Source organism: Thunnus albacares, chromosome 17, assembly GCF_914725855.1.
Source record: "Thunnus albacares chromosome 17, fThuAlb1.1, whole genome shotgun sequence".
In the NCBI taxonomy this organism is placed as follows: domain Eukaryota; kingdom Metazoa; phylum Chordata; class Actinopteri; order Scombriformes; family Scombridae; genus Thunnus; species Thunnus albacares.
The window spans coordinates 14,951,370-14,966,761 of NC_058122.1; the positions used below are offsets into that span (position 1 = coordinate 14,951,370).

At 38.9% G+C, this 15,392-nt stretch overlaps 2 protein-coding genes and 1 long non-coding RNA gene across 4 annotated transcripts in view; 2 read left to right on the forward strand and 1 right to left on the reverse strand.

The window, feature by feature from the left end:
- Positions 1 to 3,157, forward strand: part of prkcab (protein kinase C, alpha, b) — a 101,413-nt gene extending 98,256 nt beyond the window's left edge. The window contains exon 17 of the mRNA XM_044331747.1: positions 644 to 3,157. Within this exon, the coding sequence (XP_044187682.1) occupies positions 644 to 808 (165 nt within the window). The 3' untranslated portion in view covers positions 809 to 3,157. The remainder of the gene's footprint in view (positions 1 to 643) is intronic.
- A 1,100-nt stretch (positions 3,158 to 4,257) lies between these two features.
- On the forward strand, positions 4,258 to 14,970 carry cacng5b (calcium channel, voltage-dependent, gamma subunit 5b). 2 transcript variants are annotated; one of them, XM_044332634.1, is made up of 6 exons: positions 4,258 to 4,517; positions 7,947 to 8,204; positions 12,014 to 12,100; positions 12,811 to 12,951; positions 13,036 to 13,181; positions 14,158 to 14,970. In XM_044332634.1, exons 2-6 carry the CDS (start codon positions 8,009 to 8,011, stop codon positions 14,416 to 14,418), a joined length of 831 nt encoding a protein of 276 aa, XP_044188569.1. In that variant the 5' UTR covers positions 4,258 to 4,517; positions 7,947 to 8,008; the 3' UTR covers positions 14,419 to 14,970. The 2 variants fall into 2 exon arrangements, with proteins under 2 accessions (XP_044188569.1, XP_044188570.1); XM_044332635.1 differs by lacking the exon at positions 4,258 to 4,517 and adding an exon at positions 7,249 to 7,320.
- On the reverse strand, positions 6,782 to 11,576 carry LOC122967808. The gene is made up of 3 exons (XR_006398679.1): positions 11,506 to 11,576; positions 8,114 to 8,201; positions 6,782 to 7,047 (listed from the first exon to the last, which is right to left on the reverse strand). It is a non-coding gene; the product is annotated as an uncharacterized LOC122967808 (long non-coding RNA).
- Positions 14,971 to 15,392: the final 422 nt, after the last annotated feature.

Genomic DNA, 15,392 nt, shown 5'->3' on the forward strand with positions numbered 1-15,392 from the left:
ATGATGTCTGTGTCACTAAGAACATCACTACATGTGCCAACCAGAAACGCTGTGCGTGTGTGTGCGATGTTGACAGCACGAAATGCTGCCTTCAAACCCAGCAAAATGGTGGCCCTCAGATCAGCAAGAGCCAATATGACCCACAACCGTTGTGCCAAGTTCAGCTCGAACCACATCATAAAGTACGCAGATGACACAACGGTAGTGGGACTCATCCAGGCCGACAAGGAGCTGGCTTACAGGTGTTTTTTTCCTGTAAGTTGCTCATTCTGGTGGAATTAGTCCCATAAAAATGTCGTGACTGTGCGGATACTGTGCATAACACAGAGCAATATCCATATATATTCAGCTGCTTGAGACACATGACAGCCCCGAGCAAAGCTGCACACTGATGCTGATGACCTCCACTGTGAATGCTTAGGGTTAGCTCCTAATCTAATTACAGCTTCTGCCCGGCTACACATCGGGCTTCGACATTTTCCTGCACCACCTTCCCTCCGGGACTGTTGAGAAGCTTTCTAATAAAAGACTTGTGAGGAAAAGCCATTTTAATCAGGAGTCTACAATCATTCACAGCCCAGAAATTAAAATAATGACTTATCCTTTCCTTCACATTTAATATTTTTTTCTTCATTTCTTTCAGTGTGGCAAAGCAGCAGAAAACTTTGACAAGTTTTTCACACGCACCCAGCCCGTGCTGACCCCTCCCGACCAGCTGGTCATCGCCAACATCGACCAGAGCGAGTTTGCAGGCTTCTCCTACATCAACCCTCAGTTCACCCATCCATCCCTGCACAGCGTGGTATGAGGAGAGAGTGGCGAGAGAGTGAAGTGAAAGAGGAAAAAAAAAAAAAAGCATGGACTGTTGCTGACTACATACAGGATCCTTCCAAACTCCAACAACCGTCCCGCTGTCAAAAAGACTAACACCGTCCTCTACAGTGTTCTGTCGACTAGTTATTGATATCCGTGTGCAGAAATGACTCAGGAGAGGGGAGCAAAGTGTTAAAATGATGTTTGTGGGCGTGTTGGTACAATCTGAAATGAGAGGAAAAAGTACATGGCACTGATATTTTTTTTTTTTGCATCATTTTCCCAAAACATCTCATAACTATGTTCTTTATTCTGAATCTTATTATCTGTGTTTCTCCCAACCTGCAGCCTTTTCTTGTGTATGAAGGTTTCTATCTCATTAGGTGTTAAAGATATCAGATGTAGACACTTTTCCTCCTCATTCCATCCATGTTTCCCCCATCTTACTACGCAACAAGCTGCAATGCACGACAAGAACGGAACCTATTTTTTCTGCTCTGTCCCGGCTTTATCTACTTCTGAACTGCTACTGTACACGTATATATTATATTTATATACTCAAAAAAAAAAAAAGAGGTAGTATGCTGTTACATGAGTGCCAAAGTAGAAGTGGAAGAAATCATTTCTATTGCAGTTCTTACAGTCCTTGTAATGTTATTTTTCTTTTTCTTAACCTTCCCAATAGTGTCAACACACTAAAACCCCTAAACGTTTCTATCTGTTGTTTTGTAGGACGTGGAGCTACAGTACAGTATATCTAACTCAAATAGAGAAACAGAAGCACATTATGCTTACAGTTACAAGCTGTCTAGGCCTGTCCAGGCCTGGGTGACGGGTGAATGCAGTCTATAGGGTCAGAAAACTGTGGATCAAAGAGAGAGCGTTTTGATTAAAGTCTAAAGATGCTATTTCCATATGCACAAAGCAGATCTCTGTTGCATGCTTATGTTCTGACTCTGTACGAGCAGTAGACTCTAGGATGCAGTACACGTCTGGTATCACTGTAAAGTTTAGTATTACGATATAAACTATGTTAAAATATAATTGTTGTATGTTTTGGGAAAAGTCTTATTCTAAAGAAACATTTCTAATTGTTAAGGGAGAGGTTTTGTTCCTGTTTTATGTTAAATTTAACTAAATTTTATGTCCTACTATATGTCAACCGTTTTTTTTTTGTTTTGTTTTGTTTTTTTGTTTTTTGTAAATATGTTTCAAATGAGATGTTTCAAAAAGAGAAGCAGATTTTATACTATGAACTGAATGTGCTTTTACTACCATAGACGGTTTGGACATTTATATGTTTAGATTACCCCGAGAAGAGATATATAACGTTTGGCTGAATCTTTGGTAGCTTTGGTATCAGCAAACCTTGTTATATGTATTTCCACTATCTATTTATCCATTGTTTTCTACTACTTCTCAGTGTCATAGAGAATATGCAGCGTCTACTGTGCGTGAAAAACGGTTGAACGCCCTCTTGCCTTGGTCTTCTCAGGGCGACTCCTTCTGTCACAAACTGAATTCAGAACCAAGTGAGGATTTTCGGAGCCCCTCGGTGGATGAAACACGTCTTTTCTTTCTTGCGTATATCGTGTGCATGCGTGAGGCGAGGCCTGATTTAAGCATGAGAAAGACCCCCCTTGCATGATACAGAGATCCCCAGTGTGGAGCATGCGAGTTCCCCACCTTGTCGCACAGAATGAGACGAACCCCTCTGACGAGAATCATCATGCGCTTTTCTGCTCATCGTCTCATCCCTCTCACTGTCATGTAGCCCGATACTGTTTGGCTAAAAAGCTGAATTATACACAGACAAATACTATATATGTAAACTGCTTCTGTTGGCTTTTTCGTTCACTGGTGCCAAACTGAGTCTTTTTTGTTTCCAGTCAGGTGTGTCCAGCAGTGTTGTTTTTTTTTTTTTGAGACAAGGCACACAAAGCTACAACAGTGAGGCTTCATAAAACTGCCAAATTTAAGAAGACTCTCTATCCCAGGTCTTCGCCCATGAATTAGTCATTTAACCTGTGCATGTAGACTAATATCGCAGCTGTCACATCTGGACCAAAATGAGATTTCTAAGACTGAATGTTTACATGTCTCACATTGAGAATCTGTATCGGAGGAGAGAGGGGAAAAAAAAACAACCTTTGGACCCATGACAGAGATAATCAAATGTTAGGCCAGTCAGGGTCATTACCACTGCAGCTACAATTAGAGCCACAGGGACGTTTGTATGTGTTTCCTCTCACGGCCCCTGCTTTTGTTAACCTGATTCTTCTTGTTCCTCTGTTTATTGTGGTATGACGGATACTGTGTATAAATAAAGTATGAAAAATATTAATCTGCTCTGTTTTATTTTGAGCATTTTTTTTGGTTTAATGGTCACTCACACACCAATACAGCTCTTGGTTAATAACATTAATAAAAAAGTACAGTTTTTAATTAATTTACATATAAGCACATCTGATTTTTGTTTAGATATTTTACTCATGAAATATTACATATTACATGTACTGTTACAAATGAAACACCATGTAACTCTTTATAAAGAAATGTTTCACGTGATAAATCACATGGAGTAACAATCATGAATTAACATATTGCAATATGTGGTTTTTGGACATTTCATTTACATTTATACATTTGGCAGATGACAAACCACTGATCACAGGTCATTGTGTTTGTATTGCTTTAGGAATAGTGTATACTCTATGTACTAGAGGTACAATAGTGTATTTGTATGTGTCTCTTAGTCGTGATGTACATATGGAGATTATGTACCAATACTGTGTATACCTTGTATTTTCTAAGCTGTATTTATTTATTTAACACTTAAGCCCGTAATTCTCCTTGGGGACAATGAAGTATATCATATCTAAAGCGGAGGACAAATGAGCTGCAATCCTGTGTGGTTTTTGAACATTTCACATATGAAAAATCATATTTTTTATGTGGAATATAATATTCAGTCTGTGCTTTTTTCAAAATATTTTGGTTCTCAGTGTTTGAGGTCTTCCTGATGAATTTAGGAACTAACTAAAAAGAAAAGGCAAGATTAGATTAGAGGAAAAACATAAATTACAGCCTGGCAACCTTAACATAGGCTAGTCTATAATAATGGTTAATTACTGATCTATAAAGCAGTAATGAATGATTTATTAGCTGCCAGTTACAATTTACAAACCATAAAAGATGTAAAATATGCCCACCCACTGATGGTGCCCTCTGTTTTCATTTTCTCTCTTGCATATACTTGAACTTGTTGATCACCTCAACAGCTGTCCTTAGTCCTGAAAGTCTCTCTCTCTCTCTCTCTCTCTCTCTCTCTCTCTCTCTCTCTCTCTCTCTGTGTGTGTGTGTGTGTGTGTGTGTGTGTGTGTGTGTGTGTGTGTGTGTGTGTGTGTATTTGCATTCAGTCAGTAGTGCAGGACCAGGCTTGTTTCCTTGGAGTGTTGCATTGACGCACCGCGTCGTCTCGGTCCTAAAAGCTTCCTGCGGCTCGACTTTACAGTTTTCTGAAGGAATTTGTGTCTGTACCGACAGATATCACCATACAGGATATCACCCCTGACCAAAGAGACTCTCTCTCTCTCTCTCTCTCTCCCCTTCACTGCGGGTAGGAGATTTAAATACAACTTTCTGCACAAGCTTTGCTCCAAGGACACGAAACACAGCGCTGAGACTTGACAGATCACACACAGGTAAGCACGAAAAACACGTAATGAAGTCAGCAGCTACACGCCTATGCTGTAATAGATTATTATATTATTATAGGGTATTAACTGGTTGCATGAATTTCTTTGCATGTCATTCATATGTTTATTTTTAATACCTGTGTGTTTGTGTTTGGATGTTTGTTGTCAGTTTATTAAGGTTTAGGTGATAATTTCTCTTTAGTAATATAATCCTACAGTTCTGTATACATATATGATTACTATATATATCACTGTATAGGCTACCCGTTATTCCTTTCAGCTGTAATATTTTATTGGGATGTTGGCTTATCATGGGATGTTTGAGGCTGCCACAACACATGATACAGATACTATCATGTTTGATGTTTCAGCACCAAGGAGAGTTGTTTCTATTCTTTTGTATATCTACTCGCTTCATTTCGAGAGTGGTTTAATTCACAGAATTATGATTTAGATGTATCAATTTACAGCTGGCTAAGAGATAAGGCTAAAATGTATCGATTCAGTAAAATATTTTAATATCAAGGTTTAGGTGTTGGCATTGTAACAATGATCTGATTTGGTGATTTCAGGTCATGACTGTATAGACAAGTTTGTCTTTTCACCTGAAAATCACAAACACATGATTCACTGGGTTTCTACATCAACAATTCATTTATTAATCATTTGATGACTATTTAAAAAACATGGAATTATGTTCATTGTCCAATTCTAGCCTCTTCCTGGCTCTTTCTCAACTGTGGATTCTTAACAGAACAGATTATTTCAGCTGAATTTCTTGAGGACATTAATTTAAATTTAATTTAAACTGATTCGAGTCCAGCTGGGGATCACAGTTGCATGTCTTCTTCCCCTATCTCTCTCTCTCTCCCTTAATTTCCTGTCGCCTCTCTACTGTCGCTTAAAAAAAAAGGCATTAAAACAATGCTGATAATGACTGATATCAAGTAATAATCTGGTCATTATGACTTGGACACATGGGCCACTTCACAGTCAGAGAGGTGACCTTGCTGGATCATGGACAAGCTGATTTTTTTAGGGTTTATTTGAGTGATATTTACCTCCCTATAAGCACTGTCAAGGTTTATTAAAGCTAACTGGGGTTATTGAACAGCCAACAAAGAAAGATTTTATTTGGTTTGACGTACCTGTATGAGAAGATTGTCCTCATGTTCATACTGGATCATTTTAATAATGGTGTACGCAAACTTACAGGTAATAGAATTTAGCCTAAATGAATTATTTCAGTAAAGAGGACCATACAAGTTATCCTCTCCCTGACAGTCTGTCCTTTATCTGATTCCTCCCTCCATCACTGCCTGTAGATCACTCGTATGTGTATGGGATCTAAATCATCACCTTGTCAGTCGAGATGATGTCTTACCATGTGATCAGTATTAATTACAGCCATATTCCTACTCTGACTTATAAATGATTTTATGAATGTCCAGCCTTTTCGAAGACTTTTTGGAATCTGCCCTGAACCATGGCTGTAAAATGTCAAAACCCGGTCTTTGATTTTTGAATAATGCAAGCATTTGTATTCACAGATTATAAGCTGCAATGCATTTAATGCCCCTCAGTCTGGAGGCTCAACGGGTTGTATTATCGACTCACATCTCTTTATTCTTTTAGTGGAAGGTTGGAGAGATTTAGTAGTGGCTCGGACTGAATTTGAATTTATTGTGACTATAAAAACTTTCATGTTTGCGAAGGGATCAAGAGCAGGGTCAAAGAGTCAAAACACTACACCAAATTTATGTGGAAATTTGCCCATTATGTCTCCTTGACTGAAAATAAGACTTGAAAAGCATTTTGTGAAGTCAAACAAAGATCAATTTGGATCATATTTACCTGCAAGACAGCCAAAGTTATTGATTCCTCCAGTTTCTCTGACATTTCATAAGCTTGTTCTCATCATGACAAGAAGATTCAACTTCCTAAATCTCCCTGAAATATCATGTGGACAGAAGAAGGAGGTGAAGCTCACTCCCTCCTCATCAGTTCATGTCTACTGGTCTGTCTGTCATCCTCTCTCCCACCCACCTTCCTCTCCTCTCTTCCCTGTTTTGTCAGCCAAGCTCACAAAGCACCTGCACACACCCACACACACATGCAGTACATATACACACCTGCAAGACCCTTAGTGTCCTTAAAGCAAACCCAGTGAGGCAATTGCATAAACCACTCTGATGTTGTTGGGTTTTGTCAACTTAATGAATCTGCACAGCCCTGACAGTTTTTTCATGGTAATTTAATAGAGGCTGGACAAAGAGACTGATTCTTCATAAAAATCCGGCGCAGAGGGGTTTTTTCTTTCTCTCCTCAATTCTCTGACATATTTATAAACTGGAACTCTATTATGAGCATCTGGGCTTTTTCTTTTAAAAGACAACGATGATGAAGGGAGATGATGTCTCTGCCTCCAAAAAGTAGTGTTGAGTGTAATGATTTTCTTCCACTCTGCAGCAAAAACCAGACACGAGGAGAAATGTGTAGCTCGTTGAGGTTTTCCAAAAACACAAACAGTCCATACCTATGGTGACCAAAAGTTTTAGAAATAATTATATGAGTAAATACAGACAAAAATGTAATATAACATAACATATGTGATATTGTGAAACAATCCTAAGTAATTTTAAAGGGATATTTTGGGAGACACACTTGTTTTCGTCCTTATGGTTAGTTGAAAAGATTGATATTATTTTCATGTCTCTCTGTTAAACATACAGTAAGGCTACAGCCTACAGACAGCAAGCATAGTTTACGTAGCTGGAAACAAGTTAAGCTAGCCTGGCTCTGTTTTAAGGTAACACATTTCACCTACTCAAATCTCTAAAGCTCAATGAGATATAACATGTTTATTTGTGGGCTTTAGAGATGTTGGAAGGCTAATTTTGTTCCCTTTGGACAGAGCCAGGCTTGCTGCTTACACCTGTTTCCAATTTTTGTGCTAAGCTAAGCTAATAGTCATCTTCTCTTCTAACTCTCGACAAGAAAGTGATTAAGTGTTATTACCCAAAATGCCAGTCTATTCCTTTTAAAGTTTAAAGCTTATTCTGATGAAATGCTATTTTTGTCCTGTTGGGTTTTTTTGCAATAACAGTTTATTGCAGGTTAATTTCTGTTATTATTTCACAGAAAATGTAAAAATTTAAAATGATTTCACACTGTTACTCTTTCTTTTTCTCAAGGGCATTTTTCGCAGACCAAAGCAACAAATCTGTCTCTGTCCTGTTTGTCTAGATCGACAGATAAAGACATTGTTGACACTATGAAATAAATGGAGGAAAAGCTTATGGGGGAAAAAACACAATAACAGACTTTGGAGAAAGGACAATTTGAAATAAAAACTAGTTAAGTTTGGGTCTCATAGTTCCAACTTCCTTTAAAATATAACAGTAATCCAACTTCTTTTTTCCCTTTCCTCTACAGATTGCTCCAGGAACTTTTCTTAATTTCAACCAACCGACCAGTGGAAGATCCCCGCCATCACCATGAGCGCGTGCAGCAGGAAGGCACTGACATTGCTGAGCAGTGTCTTTGCAATCAGTGGCCTGGGGCTGCTGGGAGTGGCAGTCAGCACAGACTACTGGTTGTACCTGGAGGAGGGTGTGATTATGCCTCTGAACCAGAGCACTGACATCAAGACCTCGTTGCACTCCGGCCTCTGGAGAGTCTGCTTCCTGGCTGGTGAGTCCAAAATGGAGAAAGAGTAGGGTGAAAGAAAAGATTTGTGATACATTTTCTTGACAATCAATCATGTGTAAATCAGGATTGTGGAGCAGATGATGGTACAGATTTTAGAGTGCGCTCTCCAACAAGAACGATCACATTCAAAGATGTTCATTTGTACTGTGCAGCATCTAAATGTGGCAGCAACAGGGAGCTGAAGTTGTCACACTGACATATCATCACTGCATCAGCCGGCTTTGACGTTCACACAGAATGACATTTACAATTACTTCATCAGTGAGTGTGTGTGTGTGTGTGAGAGAGAGAGAGAGAGAGAGAGAGAACGAGAGAGAGACTGTGAATAAGTGTGGAAGAAAAGAGGCAGAGTGAGAGAAAGAGGCAACAGATAGAAAGTGTGTTTGTTGTTCATTGTTTCAATCACACACTTTATAACAAGGTGCATTCAATGTGTATACACTCAGTCCTGCAATATTATTACACACACACACACATACACACAGAAATTTGCACAGCTATCCTTGTTAGGATATTGCATTGACTCCATTCATTTTGCACAGCCAAACCCAAACCTTAACCTAACCTCAATTCACACCTTACCCATAACCCTAAAATGAAGTTTTGCCGAATCAGGACCAGGCTTTCGTCCCCATGAGGACTACTAGTCCCAATAAGGTCAGTGTTTATACCCGAAACGGTCCCAATAAGGATAGAAAAACGCATACACACACATACACGTACACACAAACTTGCACCAGTAAGTCCTCAGAGACAGATGTCATCTCATCATGCCACCGAATTAGCTGGTGGATAATACCAGCTGGTGTCTGTATGTGACAGTGTGTGTGTGTGTGTGTGACACTGAAGTGATAATAACGGCTGTGTAGCTTTTTTTGCAGGATGTGATGTAACTCACACATCCACCCGCATATTTCGATGAATCCAAGCTCATTTCAAATATAGAAAATCCATTATATATCAAAGATAAGTTCCATGTTTTGTAAAACTCCTATGTACATTAGAAATAATGTTCCCTATGCATCTTCCACATTGGCCTACATTTACAAGTGATATAGAATAAATTAGCACAGATTTGTGGGGAAAGAATGACTAACTAGAAAACAAAAAAATATTTCCAAAGAGCCTGCAAAGTTCTGCACCTACACAGGTGTTTTCAGTTACTGCGGCTGATTAGACCTCTGTTAATCAGGGAGAGGTCAGTCAAGCTCTGTCTGTACACGCCCACACAGTGCTGAGAAGAGGTCTAATCAGACAAAATAACTAAAATCACCTGTGTGGGATAACCATGGGTGTGCAGGGCTTTTAATTGTCAATTATTTGGACTCCAATTTTGACATTGTGAATTTTTCTCAAGGGATATTACAGATGTTAGGGGTTTTGCTCTATTTTTTAATTTTTGCAGCCATTGTCATTCAATCAATCTCATTTAAAGGAATAGTCTCTAGTTTTTTGGGAAATACACGTATTTGCTTTCAGGTGGAGAGCAAGGTGAGAGGATCAATACCACTCTTATTGCTGTGCTGACTGAAAATCTGAGTTAAGGGCGGGTACCTATGAGCATGATTTGTGACATCACAACTAGTTTGGAGCCACTTGTGGTTCAGTATGCAACTTACACAAGTGTGATGTGGAAACTTGAAATGTCCAGTGCACAAACACTGGGTACATCTCAAGTCTCTTAATTGCATCCATGTTTCCCTCACTTGCGTCTTTTCCTTTATGTCTTATTCCTTCCCACTGTGGATTCATGGAGAGATGCAAGGAAACCATGCGTAGAGAGAGGAAACGAGGAAATAGGCTTTTAGAGAAAGGAGATGTCCTTTTCTCTGAAGCGTCACGTGAGGCGACGTCTGTTTCTGATGATGGCGGCAGCTGATCACTGCTGGGTCAGCTGTCAGTTGGCTTTTGATGGAGTTTGTGTCTGCACACGTGCGCTGTGCTGACACTAATAAAGGTGCACAGTTATCACTGCCAAAGCAGTTGTTTTCCCTCTGCAGCCTGTTACCTGTTTAACAAACACCTGCGCATGAATTAAAAACCTGCGTTCTGTATTTATATTGCGTCCTGCTCAGAGGCACATGAATCATTTCTACTGGCAGAATGCATTTATATTATTTATTCATTATCTGCATCTGTATTTATTGATATTCTGATTGTGAACTCATTGTTTAATAGCCCAGAATGTGGTCAGGGTGTCCTTTGAACACTATAAATTATCTATTAGGCTAAATTCAGGGAAAATTGAAACAATTTAACTCATATCAAACCCGAATTTTTCAGCTTCATATGTGACTGGAAATTATGACAAATGATGTAAAATATAAATGTGTTTAAAATGTGTTTCTTGCTGACAGAGACTCTCCCTGTGTTTGATTTTATCCATAATAAAAGTTAAAATAACAGATCATGAAAAGATAAATCTTTCTAATAAATGAAGAAAGTTTTACTTTTGAGTTTAATCCGTAATATGTCTCCACTGATGATGTGATGTATCAGATCAGTCTGATCAGCTGGAGCGACCAATCAATAACTGCCCTCCAATCCAAGGAGACGTGTCGGTTGGTTAAAGACTTTCGTGAAGGCTGCTCTTGTGTATCCTCACTCATGGCCCCTCAGAGATCCCTCCTTACTCCTCAGAGCTGAAATAAGAGACATGAGATGGCCTTCAAAATGGCAGAATCGAACAACTACCGGTTCGAGTGAGGAGCGAGGAAATATCAAATAAGAGACTTGGGATGTACCCATACACGGTGAATGGACTTAACAGGAGACATCTTTTATCCAGCAGTTAAACTTTAGAAATGAAATATATTTGCATATTCATAGATTCTTAATTTTTTTTAATGAGGTAGAAGAAGTAGATGTCATTTTAAGGATTTTAACATGGTACTTTTCTTGTGGAAAAAATATCTCAGACACACATTATTGTCACAAGCAGTATTTTTATAATATATGTCTAGAGTAGATCTTTAAGGTAAATATGAAGCTACAGCTAACCTGGCTGTGTCCAAAGGTAACAAAGTTCACCTACCAACATCTCTAAAGCTCACTAATTAACACATTATATCTTGTTTGATTAATTCATGTAAAAATTGAAGTGTATAAATGACAATTCACCGTATTTTACCAGTTGCCAGGCAGGAAGTTCCTGTTCCTGGCCAAGAAATAGTCCACCACTTATACAATATCATTTTTACACTTTAGTTTTTTGTATTAAACAAACAAGATATAAGGTTTTAATTAATTAGCTTCAGGGCTGCTGGTAGGTGGATTTTGTTACCTTCAGTCAGAACCAGGTTAGCTGTTTCTCTCTCTTTCCAGTCGTCATGCTAGTTTACCTTTTACCTTCACTTGACCTCCACACCAACCTGCACACCTGCTCTCAATTCTCTCATCAGCTCCACAGTATATATACCTGCCCTTTAGCCATTGTTTCCTGTCACGTTGTCTGTGGTGCCATCTCAGCTGTAGTGTTCTTAGTTTTTTTTTGTCTTCTTGTTGCCCCCTTTTTTTTTTTCTTTTTTTTTTAATTGTCTGTTCTGACTGAAAGCCTGTTGCTCTAAACTTTACCTGTTTTGTTTATGAGTGGTGCACTTGAGTCCTCAACATGTTTTACATGCTGACAAGGATATAAACCGACATTTAGCGTTCCTCGGACAATAGCGAAGGGATTCTTCCTGACGGAAATGAAAAGGAAATTTTCCTCCATTCTTCCACCGCTCCTCATCTTATTATTTTAATTCTCTTCTCCACCTTGAGTCTTCAGTTTCTGTCTCTTTCCTCTTCAGGTGAGGAGTCGGGTCGCTGCTTTACCATCGAGTACATCATGCCTATGAATGTCCAGTTGACCTCAGAGTCCACAGTAAACGTGCTCAGTGAGTGACTCCTCCAACCTCCAACAGCAGCTTCAGGCTAATAAACAAAGCTCTCCTCTCTTCCCCCATTTGAGGTTGTTCACATAAACATCAGGGGTATTTTTATGGTGTAGTTGTGTTCAGAAACCCATGTACCATCTGAACATAGCCAGAGAGATGAGCCTCACTCGTCTGAATGAGTGTTTCGGCCCTGCTCCTCTTCAGAATACTCTTTGCCTCTTCACAGACAATTCAACACACAAGTCCTTCAGTGTAGCTCAATGTCAAAGCTTTACTAAAGGATAAATCCACTTTAGTGAGTCTGTGTAATAAGCTCTAATGTCATAATCCATTCACAAAAAAATCTGGCAAAAGAGCAGACACTGATCTTCATTTCATTTTCATTTCAAGATTGACTGTTCCCCTTGCCCCCAAGATAACTCTTATAGATATGTTTTAAACTGAATAAAGACGAACACAGCTTCAATTTAATTGGGGTTGACGACAAATTGAAATGAATTTCACTTTGAGATTAAATTAAATACATAAAGTTCACCTCTTTCTGCATATATTTTACCCTCAAGTCTCATCTTTGTACCTTTTTGTGAATTATACATAGTAATCTTTTATTATGTTGATATTATTTATGAGTGGAAACACCACACTGCTTCTCTGGCTGACCATTTTGTTGTATGTTTCGGGGTTTAATCCTCAACACTTTCTTCTCCCAGAGATGATACGCTCAGCCACTCCGTTCCCTCTGGTCAGCCTGTTCTTCATGTTCATCGGATTTGTCCTCAACAACATCGGACACATCAGGCCGCACCGCACCATCCTGGCTTTTGTCTCTGGAATCTTCTTCATCCTCTCAGGTACACTGATTGTGATGTTTTTGTCCTCTCTTTTTGTTTTGGTCTGTTCCTCAGTTTTTTTCTTCTCTTCTCTCTGTGTCTTAGGACTGGCTCTGGTAGTGGGTCTGGTGCTGTACATCTCCAGTATAAATGATGAAATGCTGAATAGGACAAAGAGCAGTGACGCCTATTTTACCTACAAGTATGGCTGGTCCTTTGCCTTTGCTGCCATCTCCTTCCTGCTCACTGAGGTGAGCAACAAAATATATCAATTAGTCCACATCCTTTTTTTAAAGCACTAATTTCCTACATGTTCTCAGATAAGTTACAAAACCTGTAGACATAGTAGATTGTGTAGTATTTCATTTTAATACTGTGTATTCATGGTGTGGATGAATGTTTTTGTCCATCTACTGTATACAGATGATATAAAAACAGCTTTTTACAGGAGGTGTTGTGAGTGCATTTAGAATCATGAGTGTTCACTGCCCTCCAGTGGTCACAGCGAAGAACTGCATCTTCACATTATATTAATAGCTAATAAACAGGGTTAATATTAGTATAACTGAAACATAAAGAAACACATTTTTACTGTGATTCTTACACGTCCATATTGGTAATATTTCAAATTAATACCACTAATAAAGAGCTGTTGTAATTAGATTAGATTGATTAATTGATTAGTTGCCAACTATTAAATGAATCTCCAACTATTTTGATAATCAATTAATCATTTTGAGTTAATTAAGAAAAAAAAATGTCCAAAATTCTCTGAATCCAGCCTCTAAAATGTGAATATTTTCTGATTTCTTTAGTCGTCTATGATAGTAAACTGAATACTTTGAGTTGTTGCTCAGGACATTTGAGGATGTCATCTTGGGCTTTAGGATCAGTGATCTGTCGCTATAATAATAATAATAATAATAATAATAATAATAATAATAATCAGTAGTTGCAGCCCTAGTTGTAATAATTTTCTGGTGTGGCAATCAGTCTACCAACTAGATGTTCATACCATCATGAAGGTATAGAATTAGTAGAATCCAGTGACTACTTTGAAAACAAAATGACCTAATTTAAGCAATCACAAATGAAATAACATAAATGATCAAATAATGTACTGTTTTAATGACAGTTCTCTCCAGTGGAGAGCTGTTTGAATGTTTTGCTATGCATGCAAGCCAGCAAAATAACCCTATGTTGACTTTATTTGCTTCTACACCACAGAGTGCAGGCGTAATGTCTGTCTACCTGTTCATGAAGCGCTACACAGCAGAGGAGATCTACCAGCCTCGCCACCCGAGTTTCTACCGCCCTCGCCTCAGCAACTGCTCGGACCACTCCGGCCAGTTCCTCCACCCAGAGGCCTGGTCACGTGGCCGAAGTCCCTCTGACATCTCGAGTGAAGCTTCTCTCCAGATGAGCGCCAGCTACCCTGCTCTCCTCAAATGCCCCGACTACGATCAGGTCTCCTCTTCACCCTGCTGAGGGGGTCAGTCATCAGAGCAGAGGCCACCTAAAGGTCACTAAGGGGTCATTGATGATCACATACTGTAAGGTCAAAAGCCGAGGTTTTCTTTCAGGAAAAAGATACAACTTATAGATATTTTACTGGGAGTTTGTTGTTTTTCAGGGAGGAAAGTGTGTGCAGCTTGGACTGTGGCCCGAGGACTTTGAAAATATGTCCGTAAAGTCAGATGTGGCTTTTTATAGAGTCAGGGGTGCTAACTGGGAATTTGCTGTTGTAGCAAAATTTACTGTTTCTCTAGGTCAAGACGAAGTCTACAGGTTCTAGGACAATTCTATACATTTATTCGTCATCTTGGTTTTAGTTATTGTTTCTGCAAAAGTCTCAAAGTTAAAATCTGTTAAATAGTTCTTTTTAGAGGGTATAAATGACCTTTTGACTTTATCTTAAGGGGTACTTTGTTCTGTATTTTAGTTTAATTGTATGTGTGCATTTTACCTTCCAGTGCCTCATAGATGTTTCTGTCTGTGATATCTTTTGCATCCTCATTTTACAATAAATGCACATCATGCTATAGGGCCTTTTCCTTCCACAGTAGCATTCACCTGTGGCAGTAAAGATGTATCACACCACTCCGTAAAAATCCACCCAAAAGCAAAACTTTCAGGAATACTAGTAATTTAGACTGAACTGGCTCAGATCATACAGATTTGTTTTGATATAGAATTTGTTTATAACAAGTACAGCTGTTGGACCCTAAATTAATTCATGGTTGGAGTTGGTGTATTATTATCAATGTAATGCTACACTGATCTACAGCATATGTCTGGTACAGTGACTGCAGGACAATTCATCTGTAAAAAGTCTAAAACCCTGTGGTTTTGCTTCAACGCAGTGTTTTTACAGCACAGATATGATCCTGTATTTACCCACTGGAAGGCTGTATTTGGTCTTTTTAGTGTGGCTTTTTACATCCAAATGTGCCAGTTGGTTT

Coding starts and splice junctions, on each gene's coding strand:
- cacng5b (XM_044332634.1), top strand. CDS start 8,009: ATGAGCGCGTGCAGCAGGAAGGCACTGACATTGCTGAGCAGTGTCTTT. Junction 8,205..12,013: donor GAGAGTCTGCTTCCTGGCTG/GTGAGTCCAAAA, acceptor TTTCCTCTTCAG/GTGAGGAGTCGGGTCGCTGC. Junction 12,101..12,810: donor GTCCACAGTAAACGTGCTCA/GTGAGTGACTCC, acceptor TTCTTCTCCCAG/AGATGATACGCTCAGCCACT.